The sequence below is a fragment of the Cyanistes caeruleus genome, chromosome 6 (genome assembly GCF_971803275.1).
Source record: "Cyanistes caeruleus chromosome 6, bCyaCae1.hap1.1, whole genome shotgun sequence".
NCBI lineage: Eukaryota > Metazoa > Chordata > Aves > Passeriformes > Paridae > Cyanistes > Cyanistes caeruleus.
This window is the reverse complement of record NC_141706.1, coordinates 39,386,437-39,413,719: the sequence shown is the minus strand read 5'-3', so window position 1 is coordinate 39,413,719 and position 27,283 is coordinate 39,386,437. Positions and strand designations below refer to the sequence as shown.

Sequence of the window (27,283 nt, the reverse complement as noted above, 5' to 3'; positions counted from 1 at the left end):
GAATATCATCCCAAGTATCTAACCCAAAGGAAATTATTTAGAATCAGAACTTCTGACTATCACCTTTTTTCTCCCACCCACTGGAAGGTATTCTATCCCCGTATTAATGGGTATGGTATAATATAATAAACTATTGTTGAATCACAAAAGGATGAGAAGGAAGCTACTGGGTTAAGATAGTGCAAAAAAAAAATGAGGAAAAGATGCCTGAAGGATGGTTCAAACTAGGATCTGGCAGCTGTCAAAGGGAAAGAACTGAGGTCATGAGGCAAGCTAAAGGTTTCAGCAGGCATAATCAAGTCATAGATGCATATAATGCTGGCATACGTACAAAATATATTATGTCTTACTGTATCTTCAAACAGTTCATGTCTACTTACAAAGAGAAACTCTGAAGATGTTTTTTATAGAACGTTAATCCCAGAAGAGAAAAAATGTTAATTCAAAAGAAGAATTTTGCTCTAAGTCATTTGAAAATCCTAATTTTATTCTGCCACTGTTGTTTGGTGTCTATCAAACTGAGGTCAGGACATTCTTGTGGTAAATTCTAAATCTTTACATTTTGTCCTTATAGCACTGTTGGCAAGATCCTGAAGATCCCTACCGAATTGAAATGATGCTCTGCTGAGTGATTTTTGAGCCTGAAGTGTGAATTCCATAGTTTGCATGAACTACCTACATCTCTCTGCTGCCAGCTCTGCTCTTACATGCCAGGGCACTTCAATCCCTCCTTGCAATATCCTAAATATTAGTCTGTGGTCTATTCTGAACTCAGCAGAAACAGTGTGCAAAAATACATGCTGATTCCCCAGTGTCCACAAAATTTCATATTGGACTGAAAAGACAAAAATTTAATTGCTCAGTTGTTGTTGAGGAAAAGATATATACTCTATGTATATAGAACATAAGGATAATAATTATTTTCTGTTTTAAAATCATTGGGCTTCTGGTCCTCAATCATAAACAACTAATAAACATTTCATCATCATAAACTCTGTATAATTTCATATAATTTTTGTTGACTACAAAGACTGAAACATAATTTTTGTTCCTTCTTTATTTATTCTGGAAAATATATTCCATTTCTAAAATATATTTAAGTGCTTACTTCTGCTGGTGAACTTAAGAGCTGTCTTAATACCTGTCCACACATAGCCTTAGGATGTTCTAAAAACTCATTTAAAGAAGGTTTTGATTTTGGAAAATTCATGTTTAAGAAGATAAAAGATCCATACCTTCCATTAACAAAATTTCAAATTCAAATATTTTTTTTATGCACTGATACATTCTTCTGTGATGTTTTCTTATGAAAAAAGTTTTATAAGTTATATCCTTTATATGCTATTTTGGAAAGAAAAAATATTTAAATATTAAAAACATTAACTAAAATGTTTACTTGTTCTAGTATATTTGACATACTACAGTATATACAGTACTATATCAAGCTCTGCGGAATGGAAATGTTACCAAAAGTCAAAAATTCTTAGCAAGACAAAAACAGAGTGTTAAATATTGATACCCAGATGAAATGTATTGGTGGTAGTAGTAGTAGTAAGGCAAAATCTGGCAAAGGAAAAATAAAAATATGGCTGTCATGTATACTAGCAATTCCTCCTACAGGTGTTTGCGGACTAGAGACACAACACAGCCATAAAGGACAGCGAGTGAGTGATCCTGTAGGAGAGGTACAACTTTTCATTACTGTTACTTTACTCCTGTAGTAATTTTTAAAAGCAAAAATACTTCTTTTACACTGTAAGGGAAAATAATGTTGCTTAACCAAAATGCCCTCTTGGGTTAGAAATAAAGAAAGCTAAACAAAATACACCAGTGGGAAATTTTCCTTCATGTTTGAATTGCTGACCAGTGTTACTGGTTACACCACATTTGAAGAGATATGAACTTTTCCTTGGGTATGCTGACTGTGCCATATAACCAGAAGATCTGGCAGTACCTGTTTATGGCAAATTGCAGCATGAGATTTTTCAGTGCATTACTGAAGCAATTTTCAGTTGACACACTTTTTTGAATTTAGTTGATGGCAGTTCCAGGATTTGGAGATTAGTTGCAATGAAAGAGAAGTTTCTCCAAATAACAAAGATACAAAGCTTATTAATCTTTGAAGGATAATGCATGATATGATACAATCATGATCATTAAAGTGTAAGACTGAATGGAATAAAGTTTAATAAAGTGAATTCCTGCTTTCTCAAGAAAAATGGATATAGAGAGATGATAAAACCTCACCCTCCTGTAAGAACAAGATTCATACAATAGTAATCTATCAATATTTCTTTCTGAAAATAAAAAAAAATTCCACGTGAGCTTCTGAAGCAAAATACTGTTCCTGAAATTTTCTGTAAAATAGTACAAAGACAAAACAAAATACAATTGCATGGCTATTACACTAGGTTTGCAGACTCAAAAATATTTCAGGCAATTTGAAAAGATACCATAGTCTTGCTTAAATCAGTCTGCACAACACTGGACTATGTATTACACAAGAGGAGAATTGGTAAGATAGACATATATTTTTTGCAACAGAAAAGGTCGAGAGTTCATGAATTGTCAGAAAGTTACTAATACCATATTAGGAGAAAGAATATTAGATAGGAAAATAACTGTTATGAATGCATCTGTCTATTACAATAACATATTGTGAGAAAATTTTTAATGCAAATTTCTAGTCCACTTTTCCATGATACTTTACTGCCTCCTTTTCATTCTTCCAAATACTATTCAATATTCTGTTCAGTTTGTTGTTATTTTGAAAAACAGAACAGTTCTTCAACCTTGATGTTCTTTTAAATGGTTAAGCAGCACCACAAGCCTCTAATTAAAAAGGATTTCATTAAATAAGCATTTTAGGATTGACTCTACCTATAAAAAAGTTTGAGCTTTAACAAGGAAACTGAAATATCCTCAGCTGTTCCTAAATTCTGTTTATATTCTAGGCAGATTATAAAAGTATATGTATGACAGGTTTTTTGTCTAATTATAATACACAACAGAAGTATGCTGTTCTTGAGATTCTCTGAAAAGAATAATTTAACCAGTTTTATTATCACAAAATGAAGAACTGATGAGAGGTAAGTCATCTACAAGTTTTAAAACCATAAATTATAAATGCTGTATTTTTTTTTTTTACACATTTTCTTTTGCACATAGAGAGAATGCGCTTTTATAATTGGATTCATTTCAGTAAAGGGGCATATATTCACATGAAGTAACAAAAATTCCTACCTTGATGGACTGACTGTAAGGTCCTATGCTGGCAGGTGCCCAGTGGGAAATGCTCTGTACATGCAGGACCAGCTTTTCATCATGTACTACACCATCCATTGCCACATCATATTTATGTGCAAGGCAGTCAATGCAAAACAGCACTCCATCAGGTAACCGCGTTTCCACGCATACTCTGAAAACACAAGACAATTATCTTTTCCAAGCAGAAGTTTCTTTGAACCAACTTTCAACATTTATTTTCCCCTTTTTTTTGTCTGGACATTATCTTAGGAAATTTTGCCAGGATAATATAACAAAAGTTAGAGTACTGCAATAACCTGCTAGCATCAACACTGTTACCTCCTCAAAGACACTGCTGGTTCACAGACAGCCTCTTGGCCACCAGGACTTCCAGGTCCTTTGCAGAGCTACTTCCCAGCACTTCTCAGAGACTTCCCAGATACAGTCTCCAGCCTGCAGTGCATGGGGTTATTCCTCCCCAGGGGCAGCACCCTGCATTTGCCTTTGTTGAATTTCAGAAGATTCCTCTCTGCCCATCTCTCCAGCCTGTCCAGGTCCTTCTGCAGGACTGCTCTGGGGTACCAGCCACTCCTTCCAGCTTGGTGCCACCAGTGAACTTGCTGAGGAGGCATCTTCCCTCCATCCAAGTCATTGATGAATAAGTTAAACAAGAGGTTTTTTTTGTATTGGGCCCAATATGGAACCTTGGGGTACACTGTTAGTGACAGGTCTCCAAGTGCCACTAGACCCTGTGCCACCGATTATAACCCTGTGGGATCTGCCATTCAGGGAGTTCTCAATACACCTCACTGTCCACTCATCCAGTCCCCACTTCCTGAGTTTGCCTATGAGGATGACAATACAGTTCAAAGTTTTCAAAAAAGCAGCAGCTTATAGTTGCTTCACAACCTTCTCACAGTTTACCTGTGCATATTTATATATCTAGCATATATATAAATAAAAATACCTATCATATTTTTCTGCTATACTTTTAGTTGCATGACAGATACATACATATGACAGGACTCAAAAATCTACTTAAGCATTAATTTATGAAGTTCACTTCTGTTTCCTCCAAGGAAGACTGAGTGCCTTGATGAACAGACAGACGTGTGTTGCATGTGGCCAGTTAAAAAGCAGGGGGGCTGAGGGTCTATGTGGGGAAATCAACATTTCAAAGCCTGAAAAATAATTATATTTGCAGTCCATGCATAGAAAAGTCATTTAGCTCCCAGCAGGAATCCAACAAAAAATTACTTGTTCTCTTTACATATCATGTAACATAGCCTTATAAAATTCTTCCCATCTTGTTCATTTTTTCCAAGAAAACTATTTCTCTTCTCACCTCCCACATGTAAATATAGTAGTTTTTCCTCATTACCATCATCATAAGCATGGATGAATGGATTTTCTGCTTGGGCTGGTAAATTTTCAAGACAATTTTGCAAATTTATTGCAGATCCACACCCGAGTCAGTGCTTCCAGCATACTGCTTGTGAGAACTTCCACAACCAGGCCTCTGTACATAATGCAATGATGCAACCATGCAAACTGCTGTACAATTTTTCTTCAGGACAAAATGCAACATAGACAAATATGCAACATAAACGCAATGCTGTGGAAAAGGACCTGGGGTTCCTGGTCAGTGGCAAGTTGAACATGAGCCAGCAGTGCCCTGGGAGCCAGGAGGACCAGCCCTGTCCTTGGGGGCATCAGGCCCAGCATCACCAGCCAGGCAAGGGAGGAGATTGTCCCCTCTGCTCTGAGCTGGGACAGCCTCACCTCCAGTGCTGGGGACAGTTCTGAGAGCCACAGTATAGCAAAGATATAAAGTGTTAGAGAGCATCCAAAGAAGGGCTACAGAGATGGTGAAGGGCCTTGATGGGCAGTCCCATGAGGAACAGCTGAGGTCCCTTGGTCTGTTCAGCCTGGAGGAGACTGAGGTGAGACCTCACTGCAGTTCCAGCTCCCTGTGAGGGGAAGAGGAGGGGCAGGCACTGATCTCTGCTCTGGGATGACAGGGACAGGACCCAAGGGAATGGCCTGAAGTTGTGTTAGGGCAGGTTTAGGTTGGATATTAGGGAAAGGTTCTTCACCCAGAGGGTGTTTGGGCACTGAACAGGCTCCCCAGGGCAGGGGTCACAGGACCAGCCTGACAGAGCTCAAGAAGAGTTTGGAAAGTGCTCTCAGGCACAGGTTGTGACTCTGAAGGTGTTCTGTGCAGGGCCAGGAGGTGGACTTGGACAATCCTTGTGGGGGACTTGGACAATCCTTGTGGGTCCCTTCCTACTCAGGATGTTCTATAACCCTCTGAATACTGTTTGTTCCATAAAAATAAAACTAAAAAGTCATTTTCCTGCAACTTTCTAATTCTTCTACCTTATTATTTTACTGTTGGAAGGCTAAGTAGCTGGCTATGCAAAATGTGGAGGCCTAAAACATGCAGGCATAAGAAATGAAAGTTAAATTGGGAGAAGATGAGTATTAAAAGAGGACTTTGAATATGTAGGAGTGGAGAATAATTTTGTGTAGTTTACAGCTGGGATTAGATGCTTCCTCTGAAGGCACACACAGCCGACCCTCCCCTTTCTCTCTGATTTAACAATCCTGCCTTACAGTCAACATCTCAAAGAAGCCTCTCTCTGCTTGTTTTGGGTCTGACACCCAGGCAGTGTAGTGGAATGTGATGATTATCTTAACAATGTCTTTGAACTATTTGTCTTGCTATACTTAAAATTCACAAGCCTCTATTACACTTCATATTCTGCAGTAAGAGTATAAAATATAGGATTTTTCATTAGAAAATTGCTGAACAGTTGGTTTTAAAAATATGAAGAAGACAAGAGGTATGTCCACACAGTTGACCCTGCTTTTAGTGCAGGATTGGACTAGATGACCTGCAGAGGTCTCTTGCAACCTGTATTAACCTATGATTCAAGTGAAATTTTTCAAGCTATATCAGTTCTGCATTCTCAGCATATTATCTCAGAAGAATAAAAAATTACTGTAAAAATTATGAATTACTGTAAAAAGAAATAAGCCTTTTGACAAAGGCAATAAAAAATACAAACAGAAAATTAATTTTAACACACATCTTTTAAAAAAAAATACTTTACGAGCTAGATGTTTTTTATCCAATTTCAAATGGAAAACAAGTCCACCACATTAAATAACACAGAAATCACATAATGCACATCTAAATCACGAAGCAGTTTCATTATGTCAGACATAGACTTGGATGCAACATGGAAGATTTTGTACAACAGATATTGAAAAAACTATGCTTTTTGTACCTGTGAATAAGTGTTATCATCAGTGTAATTTCTTTCCATACATGAATTTTTACTGAACATGTAAGTGCAGCTAAGCTATCCATGTAGTGTAATTATCTGAGGGAAACACAAGATGTTAAGAACAACCATATTGGATCGAGCCAAAGATCCGTCTAATCCAGTATTTGTCTTCAATCAGAGCTAAGTGCATATAGGAAGGGGAAGGAAAGAAATAGCCTAAATATAGTTTTGAAATGACTTTCAGTATCTCATGATGTGAATCCCAAGCAACTGCTCAGATAATAATTTTGCTTTTGAATTTAACAAAATAAATAGGAAAAGGGGAGTAACATTTGCCATGAAGACCTAGAAGGCTTCAGACCTCATCACTTTAAGGAAGGCTTAATATTGGCAGTAAGGCTTCAGTAATGCTTTTGACACTTTCTCATGTAACATACTCATAGAGAAGTTGTTGATATATGGGCCAGATGAGCAGGGAGTAAGGTGGAGTGAAAACTGGCTGAACAACCAGGCTCAGTGGGTGGGATCAGTGCACTAAGTCTCACAGGTGAACAGCCAGGAGCCTAAATTGGGTCCACTCCTGCTCAACATCTTCATTCATAATCTGCATGATGGGGCAGAACGAATCCTTGGCAAGTTGCCATCCACATGGATATTGACAGGATGAAGAAACAGGCACACAGCAACTTGATGAAGTTCAGCAAGGAAAAGCTTCAAGTTCTACACATGGTAGAGGAACAAACTGGTAGAGAGCCCACTAGCTCAGAAGCAGCTTTACAGAGAAGGACTGGAAGTTCCTGATGGACATCAACTTGAACATGAGCCAACAACGTGCCCTTGTGGCAAAGAGGGTTGGTGATATCCTGGGTTGCATTCAGAGAAGCACTGCCAACAGGTCAAGGGGATGCAAACAGAAAAGAAAAGCAAATAAAATCCCAGCAATACAAACAGTTGTCAGTCCAATCAAGTCAAAAAGAACTAAGACTTGCAAACCATGTATTATCCTTCTGTAAGTCCATATGGGGGGGCATTTGTAAACCTTATGGTATATAGTAAAGCAGGAATTTCTAACCCTAGTGTTTTTGACATGAGCAGCTGTAATGTTAATACTCCAAAAGGCAGCAAAAGTCTTCTTCTGTGAGACACAAACATTTGGTAAAATACTGCACAAACATGGCAACAATAATTCAGTCTATTACAGTACATCATAAATATACTATAGCAGTAGTCTAATCCTACCTTGCTGGTGGACACAAATCAAATTCTGTCACATAAACTGAGTTTATAACACTGAAATCTTTCATGCTTTTCATATATAGATGAACCAAAATAATATCCTTCAGTTTCAATCCCTCTGAAGTCAAATTAGCTGCAGGATTAAAAAAAAATAGCTGTTAAAACCAGAATATTTTAAATGTGTGTAGAAAGACAGCATAGGGGTCCTGGTTTTGTTCAGCAAAACCAACTTGTAATAACCTAACTGTTGTCTAAACATGACTGAGGATTTTGCATATACTACCTTTCCCCATTTAACACTTCCATTACATTCTTTCTCATGTTAGTTTTCCAAATATACAGAAGCAGAATACAAAATAAATTTTATCCACTCTAAGCAGTGGTGAATTCTTGCCCCATGAGAACACATCATGCATTCATACATGTAGATATGTTGCAGCCCAAATTAATCGTATCCATAAGTTTGAGTATCTTGGGGGGCTTGGGGTGGGATGCTCATTCCGTGACAGCTAGTAATCTACAAAGGATTTTGAATCACAAAAATACAGAACTGGAAGGGACAGTAGCCATCTTCAAGGAAAAGATCAAATATTTATATGCTATTCCAGAGGGATGCTTGTCTAAGCTGTTTTTAAAAACTCTCACTGCAATAATAATCTCTGCATAAACAAAGAATTATAAATGGCAAGACAGACAATAGGAAACAGAAATGGCCACAGGAGAAATGAAGGAAAGATGAGAGGAGAGGAAAGCTCAAGCAGACAGCTAAAGGAGAGATACTGAGAAGTCAAGATCATCTGAATGTGTATGCATAGAATATTCCAGTCATAGTGCTCAGACAGAATGTATTACCCTTATACAGTCATCCACATAACAGTGGTTTCTAATAACATATAGAATATGATCAGGTGACACTCACCCTTACTTAAGCAGAACTGCCCCAAAAGGCTACAATGACTGAAGTACAGCTTTTTGCCTGGTTTTGGTTGGTTGGTGTTTGTTTTGTTGGGTTTTTGGTTTTTGTTTTGTTTTTTTTTTGGTTTTTTTTGTTTTTTTTTTTTTTATTAAAGGGTTATCAGAATCCTTAGCTGATAGCCACAAAATACAGTATCCAAACTGTCTACAGGAAGTAACATTTAAGAACTTTATCCTATTTTAACGTAATAAAAATCCAATTTCCTTCAAGCTTATGAAACTTTGCCATTATACAACTACACCAGACCTGCTTTATATTACATAACGCAAAGAAATCTTTGTAATCTTTCAATCATATCCAAAGAAAAAGTTTAATGTGAGAGTTTAAGAAAGCAAATGTAAAGACAGCAATACGCTGCATTCCCTCCCATTCTTTGCTTCACAGAATTCCATCCATTCAAGAGAACATTTCATAGCGTCTAGTAATAAATTTCCATTTCCAAATCCTTTTGTCAGCACTCGTTCACTTTAGAGGTGGTGAAATCAGTTAACCCAGCAAAGAGTTTAAAAGTACTTTGCTTTTCCATTCTCAGCACAGTGAAGCTGAACTGCTGCAGAGATTTGAAATGTGTTCACAAAAAGCCTTATGCACATTTGCAGATTAAATTCTAAAAAACAAATAGTTTTGTTTACCATAACCAAACCATAATTAATTCCGTTTCTACACCCACTTTCAAGAGGAGAATAACTAAGAGAAACGTGAGAAATGAAATTTTCTGCAAAGGATCAGAACACTACTATTTTGTTTTTTTCCTTGCCATCACACAGGTATTGTAAATAATCTGCTGAAAGCAATAGGCTACTGCACTAGTCAGACACAGCCTTTTCTGGCAGATGCTAAGGCAAAATTACATAATGTTTGTACAAGTAAACTTCCATTCAAATATAATGAGAACAAAAATAAAGACTTCACAACCCTCTTGATTCACTTTATAGATTATATGCAGATTTACACTAAAATCGCCTTTTTCAGTAAAAGTCTGATCAAATCCACTTTGCTGATTTCCAAACAATCAAAAACTAGCTTAATGACCTTCTACCAAGTATAACTTTAATTCTGAAAAAAAATAATTCTACGGTTTCTTTATCATCCTATATTCTATCATGAATACGCAGCTGGACATGCACAAAAACAAGATATGATAGGACAGTATCTCATGCAAATTCATAAACAAGAATATGAGTTTACTCATTTAGAGTTAAAATATTTCCATTTTTTGTGAATGAAAAGGAGCCTGTACAAATATACTTTACTTAAACTTTGGAGTGAAAAAATACAAAACAAAAACATGAACATTTTCTTTTATATGTCAGAATCTTGTAAAGAACCTGGATTTCATGACTCCCAAGATAGCAATTTTATCTTTACATTAGGAATATAAATGAGATTTACTGCAACTGACCTAATCCTAGATGCCAAAATGTATATCAGCTTTCTAGAAAACTTAATTTAAAATTATGGAAGCCACAAATGTGTTTTAGCAAGTAGACAGCATCTATAGCACATATACATACTCACACATATTGTATATTTCAAGAACGTTATAAAGTGAGCAAATACAGTGGAAATAGTGTTTTTACAGTGACATAAACACTGCTCTGGCTTTCCAAGGTCTTCAAAGCCAGTCAAATTATGTGTTAAATATTAAAGCTGGCAGTCTTGATATCAAAGGTTCCAGTCAAACTCAAAATGAGATGGCAAACTAACAACCACAACATATAAAGTTATAAAACCACATGAAAATACAGATTCTTCCTTAAGACCATATTTAAAACATAATCAATGACAGCAGATAATGTATTAACTGAATAAAGCACCTCTGAGAGAAGAAAATGCTTCCCTTGCTGCATCTTGAGCATTTTTATCCTTTGATGGAAGGAAGTGGGCAGTGATACCTGAAAACCACTGGTAACCACTCAGGGATTTTCTTGAATTTTGAAATGTCTTAGCTATGGGAAATGAAGAAAAGAACTATGATTATAACAATGAAAGGTTTCAGATTAACCAAGGATACATTTTAAATTGTTTAAGGAAGAAGAACTTCAACCAAAAAGAAACCCACAAACTGTAAAAACATCTTCAAAAATATTTACAAACAGAAACAGAGGAAAAGGTTCTGGTAGCAAAGCTCCCAAATCCTTCTCCAACAGTGCCTTCACAAAATCTCCATGCAAGTAGCACATTAGTTGAGAATTTCAGTCCTTTTTCTCCTCCCTTCCATTTTTGATGATCTTTTACAATTTCTTAACCTGTTTGATTACAGACTTGGCACAAAATATAACACTGAAAAGCTAAAATTTTCAAAAGTATCTAAGTGGCATAAAAATCTTTCAAACTTGTATGCCAAAATTTTACTGGAAGTTAGCTTAACCTGGTTCTGATAATCTTTGCAAATGTGTAACCTGTTTAGACATTTTTAAAGCCCACAAGGCTCTTATCCATATTCAAGAAATATCAAAGATCTAAATACTATTCAATACCCAAACACTGTTAGCTGTGAAACAAAGTTTTCAGGAAGTACCCATCTATGTATGTAGTGTAATAGAAATGTTGTGGTATTTCCAGGAGAAGGAGAGGGAAAGGAGGGAAGAGAGAAAGAAAGAAAAAACTAAGTGCTACACTCCTATAAACTAGCTTGAAATGCTTCACTTCTACAGATCTATTGATTATTATCAGAAAAATGCATTCTAGTAGGACCTCTTTTTCAGACTAATTACTATGGGTCAAGCACATTTTTTTCAGAAGTGCTTGTATAGTAATTAGCATATTCCACCTGCAATGAAATTGTCAATCTTTAAGAGTCAATCTTTTTATCTATTTTTTTTCTTAAACTGTGCAAAACTCACTGAAATCCAAAGAGTAATGTTTCAAAGTCTTCCAGATGACTGGAATATTTTTCTGTGGTTCATACTCTTCTGATAAAGGGAGAATATCATCATCTGTGCAGCCTATCTCACAAGAACAGCTACTGACCACAAAAGTATCTGAGGATTCTTCCTGCTTGAGACAAACATTATAAAATAAGCAAGTAAACAGCAAGCCAAGCAGTATGAAATCAGCACATTTTGTCATTCAAATACATATTTAAGTTACAAAAAATACTACAGTTCATCATATCAGAGCAATTCACAAAAGAATAGCATTAGGATTTCCCATTAGATTGCAGAACTGGCAAAACATAATGTACTCTCGTTGACATATCAAAAGGAAGAAAAATGCAGACTTAGTAACTGAGGACAGTAGAGAGGAAAAACAATGACACCCAAGAATAAATGCAGAATGTATATTATTATGAAGAAATGGCATCCCACAATTATATACAAGACAACTGTGTTTTCAAAAAAATAGTATAAACTAAGTTAACAAAGGAACAGAAGCACAAACATAATAATTTTCTAATTAACATTGTCATTAAATACTTGAAATAGAGCAGAGGATTAATAAGAAAGTTTTAAAACTTCTTGGAACAATGAATGAAGGTAGTCCATAAAAAACCAACCAAACAAAAAAACAACCAAAAAAGTTTGTAAAAAAACAAACAAAATCTCTATTATTTTACAAAGACTATCCTTTCCATCAAATGCTTTTGTATGAGTTGACATAACAGAAAAATGCATTTTCCAAGATCTGTACATTGAAGCAATTTCTTGACAAGGAAGGAAAACTATTTTTCCCAAATACTTTCTGAGGACCAGGAAGCAAAAACTGCCCACTATACCTTTTAAAGCAAAATACACAGGCATAGATCTTACTGACCAGTCTTCAACAATTCTGCGCTCATTTTGTGTTTTTCTTTTGTTTGCTGTTTAATTTTAAAGCAATCAGAACTCTTACTCTCTCCCATCTGATTTTCCAATCAGAAACTCTGCCTAATCTGCATAGTGTTTTGACTTTTGGATCACTGGCTTGGGTAATACCACTTGTCTATCTAAAAGCAATACTAATTATGACAGAATTTACCTAGAAACCCTAATCAAACACCATTGCATGCTGTAATGCCAGATTATATCAATTAAATTTCTTCCCAAAGACTTCAAATTTCATGTAGCATCTAAACTATGCATTTTACTGCAGGCTTCTAAAATACTAAATTCACAAAAATTATATTAAATCCAAATAAGGCAAGATAAAAAGCTGACAAAACATGAGACATTTGACAATCCTTAAAATCCTTAAATAGGGATTAGAAACTTCTGAATATTCCTTTAGCTGATAAATTCATGTTCCACACAAAATGTTATTAAAAAAGAATATTAACATTACAAAATGAAGTAATTGTTATTGTATTTAATTTTATTATATTTTTTCTTTTCTGTGGAAAATAAAACGTATCTTACTGCACCTTTAAATATTTCTCTTCATATTAATCACAGAAAAAGTCAGAAAAATAAAGGCAGAAAACTGTACTATGCATCAGAAATCTGTGATAACTCTTACATCAACATTTGACTTCATTGATGTGAAAAAGCATCCATTTAAGTTAAAGGAGTGCATTTGGAAATTTTAAGGAAAGGCTAAATTACAAAAAGATCATTATCTGTGAGAGGAAACTCAGTTCTGCTGACTCGAGGAGTGGTCATGCGTAGTTTTATAAGCATTGTAAACACTAAGTCTATTATCTAAGAGGGGCTGATGTTCTTTGGTTGGACTTCATATTACTCATTCCTCCAAGAAAGACATGAAAGTCAAGGCAATAATCTACTTTACATGAATCAATTGTACATCAGAGGTTAAAAGAAGTCAAGAAGCTGTAACATAATAGCCCAGACAAAAACTGCAATTTAGCACAAATATGACACGCATTCCAACATTCCAACAGACAAGCAGCCAGCAGCATCTGTACCATTTCCCACTCACTGAATTACACCTTTGACTACTGCCATCAGTGGGTGCATTTTGCCATTATCCAGAGGGATGCCTGACTGCTCCTAAGCCTTCAGTATGACTTAAAAAATAATGAATCAGGAACACAAATCTGTAATTGAAAAAGATCTTAAGATGGTTTAAGCTACAAGAACCAAGGAAATTAAAGTATTTTAAAAGTTTCTTTTTTTTTTATCTACAAGATAGCACTTCATGGAGAAATACAGATTTATAGCAGCATCACGTGCTAGAAGTGCAATTTGGTTTTTGCAAATTGTTGTTTTACTAAATAAGCTACTTTCACTGAGTAATTTGTAGCATCCACTGTGAAACATTTGATATGCATTGTAGCACAGGCATTCAGGGGAGTTCTAATGTAACACATGCAGAGTTTGCACCTCTTGGTCCTACCCCTGAGTAAGCACACACAGACATGGTAATGTGAATGATGCCACTACACTGCTGCTTTGGGTTTTGTTTTTACATCACCTGGATTTTAACTTCACTATGCCATAAAAATCTATTAGAAAGAAAGAAAAAAAAAAAGTTAACTGAAAAGGAAAAATTTCAGCTTGCCAGGTTTTTACTCAGTTTTATTAAGCTTTGCATAATCACCTTTGAAGAGATCTGGAGACACAAGTGTCTTCTGAAGCTGCTGTTAAATATCTGTAACTTCTTTTTATTCCCTAACTTGGAGGACCAAATTTATAGTGCAAGTGAACATGATAAGAGCACCTATTCCACTTTTATGCCACCAGTTAAAATGCTTTCATCTACATTTCTAAACATGACTTCTACAAGACATGTTTCATAAAAAAAATGGGTATGGAGTGAGCCTCACAGACTCTATCAAAACTGGTTTGATATAACATAGAGACCTCCCCTGTATCTTTGTAATTTGTTAATGTTACAAATATGTCAAACTGATGCCATGTGAAATTTTCATATCATCTACAGTCACATCCCTTTTTCCTTAGTAACACTGTATTTTACAAATAATTTAGCTTCTATCAATATTTCTTCACAAAGATAAATATACATCTGTGTTTCCACACATACATAAAACCTGTGTCAGCTGCAAAATTTTTGAAAATTATTGTGAAATATCAAAAATCTCTTGTAAGATGCAAAGTCTGAAAAAAAATTAGGGATGTCTGTTGGTTTCAATGCCTATGATACACCACAATGACCGATTCAAGGCTCCAAAAACATCGGCAATCAATCACTTCCCACAGCAGCACAGGTGCAGGCTACAGCAGAAGTATTAGGTGTGGAACCTGGCACTAGAGGAACAACAGGCTCAATGCCAGCCTAAGCAGAGCTGCCATACTGTGTTCAGTAGCTCTATTTAAATCCATACAAATGTTGGTCTTCCATTCCTCTCAACAGAGGAAGTAATCTAAGAAGCTAAAACTTATAGACTGCCACAAACAGAGTAACTTTCACTGAATAATATTCTCATGACTTTAAAAAGAAAAAAATCGAGCTTGCGATAATGACATTTTAATTAAATCTTACAGAACCTATTTTATCGCATAACATTTTCATGTTACTTCACAGAAGCAATATATTTTCCCATTTGTTACACAGTTTCTCCCACACCCACTGTACATTGTGATACCAACCTAATTTTGGATCAGAGCCTGCATGCATGCATACACTTAACTATATTCACATAACTCATGTCATTGATGCAAGTGCGCTCAGAATGAAGTTAAGCAAATGCACGAGTGTTCCAAGATCCAAATTCTCCTGTTGAAAAAGCCTTGGAGCTAGGACTTTGACTGATATAGCTGAAATTCCATGCAGTGGTCTTTTATGAAAACAACAGATTGTCTTTTTAAAAAGCTTACATTCTCTGCTACAGAAACTGGTATAAAAACCTATCACAACACAATTCTAAAACTGATAACTCTCCCACTGAGCAGCAATGAGAATAGAGTGAAGCAGAGAGATCAGAAGACAAAAGGTTATCATAATCTCCTTATTCTTTGTGATGTACCTTGATAACAGAACTCCTTGAAATAAATATAATGAGAGAGGTCACATGCATCTTGCATTATTTTAAGTACAATATACAGAATCATAGGAAAGAAAGTCCTTTACTCCAAAATTCTTTCAAATAAAGTATCTTCACTATGAAAAGAGAACTAAAAATTATCTTTCCTCAGAGAACTGGACTGAATCTGCAATCAAATAGAGTAGAAAATAAAATCCTTTATTTTTTATCTTAGTGTTTGAAATAAATTAGAGCACAAAAAATGTTTTGAGGTATTTGTTAGCAAGTTTTGAGAACAAAACTACAAGGGTTATCTATATTCTTATGATGCAGAAAGGAAACTAAAGGTTGCCTAGGAGAAGTATTATTCAATGATGACGAAGTATTCAAAAAATGCTACCCACAATGCCACCAACAAAACATGCTTGAAACTTGAAATGCCTTCCTACTTCCCCTGACATCACTGACAAAGTGTAAATCTACAGCTAAAGTTCTAAATGTAGATTAACTAAAATAATTAACGAGAAACTGGACAGAAATAGGCTACAATGTTAAATCATATATAACCTATAGGATTATGTGCCTTTAGTACATGTGGTACACTAATACCTCCTGAAAACCTTTTCAAAATTTACAAGTGTACAAGTCACAGAACTCTCTCTAAAAGTGTTTTTAAAATCTTCTCCCAAATGACCTGTACAATAGATCTCGTGCCATTTAACAGGGGCAAACTGCTTGCACTTGGGACACATGTTCCAGGTACAAGGCCAAGACCTTTTGCATACAGGCAAACACAAAGTCAGTTTATAATAGGGAATATAATGCAACTGTCTATTATAAGAAAAAACAGCAGCAGGCAGGATTCCTGTATCTCCTATAGGCAAACGGGCTCCTTTCTTCTGTAACATGTGGAAAGAAAATTGCATGATTCCCTCTAATTCTGGACTACTCAGACTTAAGGGGCTGCAGTTTCCCACGTTGTATTGTTTGATATGTGTGTGCTCCTACCCGCTGAAACTCAGAAACAAAGTATTCATTATTAAATGCAGGGAAGAGAACAGCTAGCATGTTCATTACTGTCATCAGATGTTCCCATCAGCAGAAGTTCCAACAGCTTTAGTTTCTGTTTCTGATCTTTGCAAAGGCAACACAATAAAGTAAAATAATATAGAAAATAAAAGCAAGTTCACTGTGCTGACAAATTAAAAAAAAAAAAAAAAAGTTTCACAGTTGTATTTTTCCTAATTGAAAATACTCAGAATTTAATTTTTATTGAGTATAAGGCAAATACACCTAATTCAAAGATTCTAGAATATGCTTCAGAAATTGTCTCCCACAAAAAAAAAAAATCCTACATTTTAAGTGTATGAGGTGATGATCTTGGTAAAGTAAAATATTGAGAAAAAGAGGTATCTATATTAGAGTGGTGACCTTGTTTTTCACCCTGAAGTAAATGAGGCATACCCAAATTTTAAGCATTAGTGTTTTATTACCATTATTATTTATTCTTAATGTATTTTTGTAAAATGCCTACAAAATTGTTTATCAAGTCTTTAATAGTTTTAATAATAAAATATAGTATTTATTTAGCTCTTTAGCCTTTTCTGCATGGCTATTTATGAAAAGAAAGTGTGTGCATTTAAAAAAAGCTTCAATTATTATGCAAAAAAAATCTTGAAGTTGCCCAGAAATATATTAAACCAGAACAGTGAGTACAATGTTATGTTCCCCTAGGCACAAGGGCTCATTTTGCTGCCAGAAACAATCTAAACCAAATTTCTAGGCAGGCTTTGTAGTCAAACATGAAGAGATTTAACTAAAGAAAATGTGTTATAGAGGAGGAAAGACAGAAGAGACCAAGGTGCACTAGTTATAATTGCAAAATGATTTTAAAAGTAAATTCAAGGAATGTAAAATTAACACCTGTGGCAAATAACAAAGACAAAATTAATATACAGTACAGTTAAAAATATGTTTATCTCACAGCAGAAATTATAACAAAACTGATGTCATAATTCTTATTAGAATTACACTTCACTGTGGAGTCTATTAATATTTTCTACAAAGTGCTTACCAAAGTGGCTACTTTTATACATTGTTCATAATGGTGCATTATTTTTCCCAATTTTCAGTAATCCCTTGAAAGCCTCTAACTAAAATTAGTTCTCCTTCTGAAGCAGGTTTTTTCCTGCAGTACTTTATTATTATAGGATTGGCTGTTAAGTGCTGAATACTAACTGATACTTAAATTTTCCCACAGGCTTATAAGCACCAAATAGTGAGCAAAAGTACAATACTACAGGCATATCAATCTTGAAGGCATGCCTTTATTATTATGCAGTTAAATGATGCTAACAGTTTTGGTCTGAAAGACTGACTGATTCTCCATATTTATAACTTCTCAAAAACTTAGCCTATTTTACCATGACATAAAATAATCTATAGCCAAAAGACATTAATGCTTATGAGACAACCACTGCAAAAATTAGACTATTTTCCCTTTAAATAAACATTAGTTTATATACCAAAACCCAGGGCAAGCTGCTGCAAGCCTTAACCCTTGCAAAGTGTGACGGGTTTTTCTACAAGAGATTGGAAATACGATTTACTACAACACTGCCTGAAACTGTGAGGCTTTAACCAAATCTAAAACATCTACATAAGAAGGTGAAAAGAGCTACTGAACAGATAAAAGTAAAATCTTGATTCTTATATCAAATGTTATGCATTTTAATATGATTTTTCCCCTGATTTATGTAAAGCTTTGTGGTTTTCATTTTCCCTAGCCTGTCACATTGTAGTGATGTATGGTACATTTTAGCATCAAATTTGCCATGAGCAATAAAGTGAGTGCCCCCAAAGAAATATCAATATATTATCAGTCTTCCCCACCATGCCACATTCCCAAATTTTCCTTTATTCAGCCTATTTGGGTTTGCTTCACATAGTTAATATCCTTTCCACAGTTTTCCACACAAATATTTAGTGTTTTATTTTCCAAAGAAATCCAAAACTAGAAACTGACAGGATGAAATACAATGTACTTTCCAAGGTGAAATGAGGCCATCATGGAAGAAAAACACTGAGGTATTTTATCTGTTTGAAACAATAAAATTAAAAAAAAAGAAAAAAAAAAAGAAAAAAAAAGAAAAAAGGAGAGGGAAAAGGGGAAGGCATGATCTAGTGAAAGACATGTGGGAAATGTTGCTGAAGAGACATAAAATTTGAAATACCAATAAAATAATGTTCTATAACAATTTCTTCACTTCTATCATCAAAGTGCAGAAAGACATAGGACGAGCTATAAAAAGATAACTGCAACAATAGAAGAAAGATCATGATGCACTCTCTTCAACAAAATACTAATACTTGTAGAGGTTCAGGAAGAAAAAAAAAATCATTTTAGCTGTAAAACAATAAAATGATAAACAGAAAAGTGATGACAAATAGAAAGAAAAATATTGTCTATTTTGACCTTAGTTCTGCTCACATGAAAGTCTGAAACATTTAAACCAACCAGAGTTCCTATTCCTGTTCTGCTCTTTCTACAGAATAAGTTAATAGAATTAATTACAATGAACTAATAATGATTAGTTTAAAATTTTTGACCAATATAATCTTCACATGTTTAGAAGTCATTCATTTGGTGTATTTTTCACATGGGAAAAAACAAACACAGAACATTCAAAACTCAAGCACTTACAGGTTAGAAAGTTTTTAAATCATCCAGTTTACAATTAAAGCATCAAAAAGAGATGCCATCTCCCAGTAAATCAATACTGTTCATACAGGTTCCTAATACAGGTTGCATAGGTTGTACACGTGCTTGACTGAACCACAATGACTGAGCAAAAACTTGGGGTTTCAAGATGAAAAATGACACACAAATACACTACTTCCACTCATGCACTTGACACAAGTGTGTTTGGTCTTCCCCTAAGAGTAAGTTCTGAAATTCAGCTAAATATGTACATTATTATTTGAATGTAACACCTACATGAGAATATGATGGTTCACTCCAAATTGTGACAAAACAACACAACTAGAAGGCATGCATATAGATTTAAAGGAAAACAACATTTGCAGCCTACTTGCCTTATTCTCCAGATGTAGTTTTAAAAAATGAAGGTAGGCCACAGGTGCAAATGCATCAGCCGAATGCATGACCACCTTGGCTGAATCTCTGAAATACAAAATTTTTATCGTCAAACAGCATAGTACATAATTTTATATAGAGACAATTCTTAGTCACTGTATAACACAAAATCTCAGGCAACTCATTGAAAATACATTAATTTCTTATCAATATTTTCATATAAATTAAGAAAAAGAAGTTTGTTATATAAAATCATCTTGTTAAACAACACATTACCTTCAAGAATTTTCAGTTTTCAAAAGGAATAAACTATACTTCCTGTGTGAGCCGGCACAGGAGATGCAGCAACAACCATAAAACCACAGATGAAATGCAGTCAGATTGTTTTTGTTACCTTGCCACTTGGGATCCCTGAAGCAGCATTTAGGCAGGGGCCCAAAAGAAGGGACAGAGGTACTGCAGAGACTTGGTCCATGCTAGAGCATCACCAAACCTGCAGGTCTTGCCTATATCTCAGGGATTTGCACAGGTGCAATATCCATTGTGCTTTGATCTTCCCCACAGCTAGGCAGGAATCTCAAGTGTGTGCCCCATAGCCTATCACAGGCCCATGTTATCTAAACACAGATGCCCTGCTCATCCAAAACATGAGGCCAAAATTACTATGATACATATGTTTTTGACACCCCAGCTGCAAGTCAACTGCACGTATTTACAAACCTCCTTGCCAATCTTCCATTATTTTCCCACACTTCCAGACCAATATTAAGAGAATTAGTTACCTGTAGTCTTTGAAAGCATAACTACATTATGTTTTAGATCACAGAGACTAATACATAAACCAATCTTTAAACTTCATCAACAGGAGATTTTTCAAAAGTCCATTGTTTTGATTAATTCTTCAGGGATTAGATTTTGAAGTTATTAACAACATACAGTATTGCACACTGAGAAATTGACTGATCCAGCCATCTTGCATCTGATAGTGAAGACTACTAGACACAACTTTTTAATGCCAAATGTGTTGGTAACAATGTTAAACTTCCTGTGTGCTGATTCAAATTAGTTAATTTTAGTTTTCATTTTTACAGACACAATCTGTCACACTTTGAATCACAAGAGGCAGTATCTGTTATATCCATCTGCACGGTTTTACTACTTAAGAAAAAGGTAGCTCTAAGAAACAAACATCAGAAGGTGAGAAACTCAAGGAAAACATAAGAGAAATTCAGATGCTGTACAAGAAAATCTGAAAATTGTTGAAAGTAAGGTTAAGGACACGCAGTTTTCCAGAAACCATGCTGCCCTTCATACCTTCATAGTGTTCAAAGAGATAATATAGATAGATTTCTAGTAATATCACATAAAACCAATGCAAAGTCAAAGCAGTTGAAGCTTTGGCCAGATCCCAGTTCCTCAACAAAAGTGTAAAATTAACAGAAATATCTGTTCTATAAAATGTGTTTTGGGATTTAAAAGTAACAAAATGTCATACAATAATGATAAATAACTTTAGCATAACAAGAACCATTTTAAGCAAACTTTTAAAGTATTTTGATATAAACAGGCCTCAGTTTCATTCTTGAGAGTAATTATCAAGATTCTTTATGATTAAAATATTGTTTATATTTAAGATATATGATACTTCATACATAGTTCCTTGAGATTAAAATAATTCTTCCCAAATGACAATGGTGTCTTCTAATTCTAACAGAAATAGGTAGGAAAAAAATATGTAGAAAGCAGAATAGTTCTGTTTACGTCCAATTAGTCTCCAATTAAAAAAACTAATGAAGTCCTGAATTTGACATGTCATATACAGCTTAGGAAATAGTAAAAAAAAAACCCAACCAACTCAAAACACAGAAAACCAGAGATTTAAAATGAAAAACAGTGGTTTGAGAGGCCCCAATAAATTATTTAAGGCCATTTCACTTTAAAAACCTGAATTTTGTGTAGGAACTTGACTATCTAAGATGATTCATTTTTGATTGTAATGAAAATACAGGAATTTTGCTAATGAAATTTTCAGAAGAGTGAAAAAAATGAAGGATAGTTGAAAAAACAATCAGCTATTTATTTTGAAATCAAAATCATCTGATCTCTCAAGACTTCTTGAAGATCTAGAAAGCATCCACTCATTTTAAAACACTGTAACACTTTTTCAGGACAAATACATCAAGTTAGAACAAGACTGAGAGTACCATTGATGCTTCTCAGAACATGACTATTTTTCATATTTACAGAAATTAAAATTTTGTAATTTTGCTTTTAACTCCAAACCTAGAATTCCAAGCCTAAACACAGAGCTAATATAAGGTATACAAAGGGAAATGGTATTTCCCAAATATTCAAATGTGACAATTTACTCTCCAAAAGATCAAACTATTCTGTGCTCCATAAACAAACAGGCCTTTATCACAAGAGTAGATGTTGGATAGTATTCATATAGACGAGAAATAGATCTCTAAAATTATAAGAAATGTTGATCAATTGTACTTTAAATATCAGCATAAGAAGGACAGGAAATGCTTGGTACATTTCAAGTACTGAGAGTACGAAAGCTGACAACTAGATTACAATAGACTACCTGAAAAAAACAGATAAACCCAAATCTGACTCTTGTTTAATATTTTGGTTGGAAGATTTTGCTTTCACTACTAGATAATGTTTATTTTCAAATATATGTTCCACTCAATCTGTCATGCTTCCTTTGTGAGGCACATTTTTTAATGAAGACAGAGAAGAATGGCAAGAATTCAACTTAACATTCAGAAGCAAAATTCATCATACAGCCTTACATTAAAGAGATTCTCATTTCTCCATAGTAAGTAACATTCAAGGTTGTATTTTATTTTTTCCTGAGCCAGCATATTTCCTTATTTTGCAATGATATACTGGAGAAACATATTTTGCCAAGCTTAAGAGGGCAAAAATCATGGACCTGCAAGTAGTGTTATAAATGAAAGGCATACTAGATTTTCTCCAGTTGTTTTAGGTTTATGTGGCAAAATTTTGGTGGCAGGGGTTAGTGCTCAGAGGTGTTCTCTATGACAAGGCACCAAGGGATGCTGAGCTCATCATCAACACTTGTGGTGTCTCAGTGATAACCTATTCTAAAACTATGCTGCAACCAGAGTGAGAAAAACATGGTAGAGACAGTCCTGCAGACACCAAGGTCAGTGAAGAAGGAGTGAGTGGAGGTGCTTCAAATGCCAGAACAGATTCTACGTAGCCTGGGGAAAAGACCGGTGAAGCAGGTTGCTCCCCTGCAGGCCAGGAAGGACCACACCAGAGCAGATACACACACTGCAGTCTGTGCAGAAACCCACACAGAAGCAGTTTCTTGGACAGGATGGAGTCCCATGGAAGACCCCTGAGGAGCAGTTTGTTCCTGAAGGACCATACCTCATGGAAAGCACATGCACTGGAGCAGTTCTTGAAGAAGAACTTCACAACTTGTGTGGTGGGAAGGACACACATTGTAACAGTTTATGACGGAGCCATGGAAAAGACCCAGGCTGGAGAAGGGGAAAAATGTGAAGAGAGGGGGGCAGCAAAGACACAGAGTTACAAACTGACAAGTTTCATTCTCCAACTCCTTGCACGGCTCACTGGGGAGGATGTAGAAAAGTGAGGAATGAGGAAGAGAAGTTAAGCCTGGGAAAAACAAGGTGAGGAAAGAAGGTGCATTTACTTTCCACTATTCTACTTTGTTCTGTTTGGGTTTTTTTAAATTTAATTTAGCAATAAAATAAATTAATTTTCCCCAAATTGAATGTGGTTTCCCATGACAGTAATTGGTAAGCCATCACATTGCTCTCTTCTTCACCTACAAATCTTTTCATCTTATTTTCTCTCCCTGTCTTCCTAGAGAGGGAGAGTGAGAGTGAGAGCAGCTTGGTGGGAACCTGGCAGCCAGCAAAGGTTAATCCATCATTCCTGTTTTGAACGCAGAAGTATTGTTCAATGTCTTCCTCAGAAACTTTTAACTCAGGAGATGTTTTGGAGTTGTTCAGGAATTTAGGGATCTTGAAAATCTCAGGTTTTAACCTCTAAGCCGTAATGCTCACAACTCAGTTTAAGCTTTAAAAATTGTATCAGGATGTAGTCCTACTTTAGGAATGGTATTCCCTAATTCAGCGCCCCCATTGAGACTCTCCAAAACCACACACTTCTCTCTTTCACTTTCCCCTGCCCCTGTTTTCCCCACCCCATGTGGTGTGATGGACTTGAGGACTGGAGGCACAAAAGGCTAAGATCATGAGTTCAGATAAGAACAACTTATTGGTAGCAGCAGTGAGATAAGAAAATAAATAATAACACACAATATTAAAAACAGAAGAATATAAAATCAAGTGATTTATGTTCAAAAATGCTCATTGAGAACCCTGCTACAATGAACAATACAGATGGCTCCCCCTCTGCCACATTTTTTTAACTGGAAGGAATACTTTTCTCTGAGAGAGAAAGAAAGAGAGAGAGAGAGTCCCTGAGTCCCTTTCCCCCAACCCTGGCAATGAGTGAGGTCACATCAAATAACATTAAGGTCCTTCCTTGGCCAGGCCACCTCCCAGCTATTGCAAAAATCCAAACCTAGCCTAGCTGAAACCAGGAGAGGTGAATACCTGAACCATGTATATCTGAACGTTTGGAAATTTTGCTAGCAGAGTTAACATGATTACAAAGTCTGATTAGATTCAGCATATATGAAAAGCAATAATACAAAGTAGAAAAAAATTAATAACTTATTTTAGGAAGAAACTACAAAATATTTTTCTTGTGAAGTTCATACAGTAACAGATTCCACATGCATGATCCCTCAAAGAGCATGTCTTTATGACATGAATAATGTAAGAGAGAAGCAGGACTAATCAAGCTAGAGACACACAATGCCAGTGTAGCTATTCAGTTTCCATTACAGAAATGCGTATTTAAAACTTGTTGAATGACTGTTAAAAAGTCCACTGTGCCATATAATTATTATTAAATACCCACTGATTTAAATATTTGTCTTTTATGTATTTTTTGTGCTTTTATTTTTAACTTTTATTATTTGGAGTATCACCAAGAGAAATAAAGAAAACTGAGGCAGACCACCTCTACTTCAGCTTTTTCTAGTCATTTAAACTGTCTTTATATCACTCATAGCCAGATATACATTTAGAATATAATACATTCCTACTTAAACTGCACTCTGATTGATCCTAAACCAAAGGCATAATCAATCAGTATTTCAGTGTACATCTGCCAGATTTGCCACCAATGCTTAAACCACTTTGTCTACTGATCTTCTCCCAGATGCCATGCAATGAAATGGAGCTAACAGTTCTTGGTTCTCTGTTCCTTACACAGACAGATCCCAGTATTACAGAAAAGTGAAATAAATGGACCTGTACCATGAAAGCCTTAATTGTGTCTATATACTCCATAATATGGACCTGCACTAAGATGACTGAGAATCAATCACCAATACATGATTACTGGTCTGTTTTCTTGCTTCAGAAAAAGAACAGCAGTCAAACTACTTTACTTGAAGCAAGCAGAGCTAGATACTTAACAGGCTAATAACAAACAAGACACAAATATTTTCCACAGCTCACTACACAGATTTTAGCAATTAACATCAAAGGAATAAACTATTCAGAGCAATTGAGATGGATTCACACAAAGTTTCTATTTAAAATATCCTCTAGTAACTGAAGAAAAGTGTTTATAGTTATCATTCTAAGCTAGTAAACTTACACACACACATATACACAGTTAATGGAATCCACAGGCTACTGATGTGGCACTTTATCAAATTTAGCTGTAATGAAAGATAAATATTACAGGCAATTCACACTTCATGAAAGGATAAAAGTGTCAGTGTATAGGTACCAGTTTTACTGCAGGCCATAATCAGCAAGTAAACGAAAGTGCAAATGTCTAAAAAGTTTATAGCCCTCTATGAACGCCTCATCGTGTCAGGTATTGATTTAGGTTTCCAGAGGACTTTGCTGGTGCTAAACAACATAAGTGTCTGTGAACTTAAAGAACATTTTTTACCTCTGCAAATGCCATGTGTTACTTCTTACCACCTCTAGTTGTCTCAAACTAAATTTTAAGACACTCCCATTGCTTTAATATAAGGAAATAGAATAAATTGTTCCTTACACAACTATTTTCTTCTTAAACAGAGGGCAGTCCAGAGTGAATGTTTCATATTCTCCTCCTTCTCCGCAAATGTGGACTCCATATTTCTCAGAGAGCTATAACAAAAGAGAAATTGAAACATGTAAGCATTACACTAAAGAAGTTTATTAAACATACATTGCTGAAAATCTCAAAAACAGTACATACTCGCTGCTGGCTGGGGTTAAACTACAACATGTACTTTCTAAAAGACTACATATTACAAGGCTGGAAAAACCCAATCATACAGTCAGGCCTTGATTTCTTTGTATGCCTACTACAGTGATTAAAAATTACCAGTGTGTTATATTTTAAGTAGAACTGGCACAGTAATATTTAGATGAACAAATTGATTCCTAGTTCTTCTTTCTCAGTGGCCATGAAAGGTTGTTCAGACTTTCATACTTGTCTTTCTTCAGCATAATTTCACCTGTAGGAGAAACTTTTACTGTGAGTCAACACAAGAAATGGCACTTCACACAGAAGTATGCAATGAAAACATTTTTTTGACAACAGATTCAGAAACTCTATTCTATGTTTTGGTAAATATTCTTTCAAAAAAAATCTAACAAAACAAATGAGAATTTTCTAAGTCAAAAGCAAGAACTTAAAACAAGATCTAAAGAGAAGCATGTTGTTTCTTTTATAAATTGCACTTAATATACTTTCTAAAACAACATATAGTTATGAATATTCCTGAAGATCTGGATACCTCACTTAAACATATAACTAGATAAACTGAAACATTCAAAATAGGAGACACGACTATCTTAATTCCTGCTATTAAAAAGGAGCAGCTGTGGAGCATGAACCAAAGTTCTTTTGTGGGAGTAAGGAGTGCATAACTGCTAAGTAGCTCACTGTGCCACTGTTTCAATGTACTGTATTGATAGATAGTAATCAAGCACCAGATCTGAGCATGGGGACACCCTCTCCTTGTCTGCAGCAGATTAGATCAGCTTCCAAAGTGTCACTGTCACAGTGATTCAAGCCAAGCCCTGTCCAAGTTAACATTAAACAAACACCAACATTTTGCTTTAACAGACTCATAAGAATTTGAACTGTAGTCCTCAACTCCATTGCAAACACCAACACTACTTATGGAAATACTTATTTAACCCCTTTATGCCTTTCCATCGAGGAACAGAAGCCCATCCATGATGCTTCTGCAGCTGAAGCAGAAATACAGTTCTCCAGAACATCAGAGGGCTAGAAAGTCTATCTGGAGGCTAGAAGATAATTCCAAATCTGGTGTTTCTTTTGAGGCAAACAAGACTGGATTATTTATACATCATAGATTACATTTTTTACATTGTTACCAGAATATTTGTGTAACAAGTTTATTACACATATTCAAATGATATTGTATTTTTATTGTTGAAGCTGAACATAGTTCATGT

General features: G+C 35.3%; 1 protein-coding gene across 5 annotated transcripts in view; it reads right to left on the bottom strand.

The window, feature by feature from the left end:
- DPH6 (diphthamine biosynthesis 6) overlaps positions 1-27,283 on the bottom strand; it is a 198,829-nt gene that overhangs the window by 108,601 nt on the left and 62,945 nt on the right. For all 5 annotated transcript variants that reach the window (XM_086894410.1, XM_086894414.1, XM_086894413.1 and 2 more), the window contains exons 7-12: positions 25,866-25,960; positions 19,709-19,796; positions 11,598-11,748; positions 10,569-10,700; positions 7,779-7,908; positions 3,244-3,418 (exon numbers count right to left, since the gene is read on the bottom strand). In XM_086894410.1, coding sequence (XP_086750536.1) covers positions 3,244-3,418; positions 7,779-7,908; positions 10,569-10,700; positions 11,598-11,748; positions 19,709-19,796; positions 25,866-25,960 — 771 coding nt within the window. The remainder of the gene's footprint in view (positions 1-3,243; positions 3,419-7,778; positions 7,909-10,568; positions 10,701-11,597; positions 11,749-19,708; positions 19,797-25,865; positions 25,961-27,283) is intronic.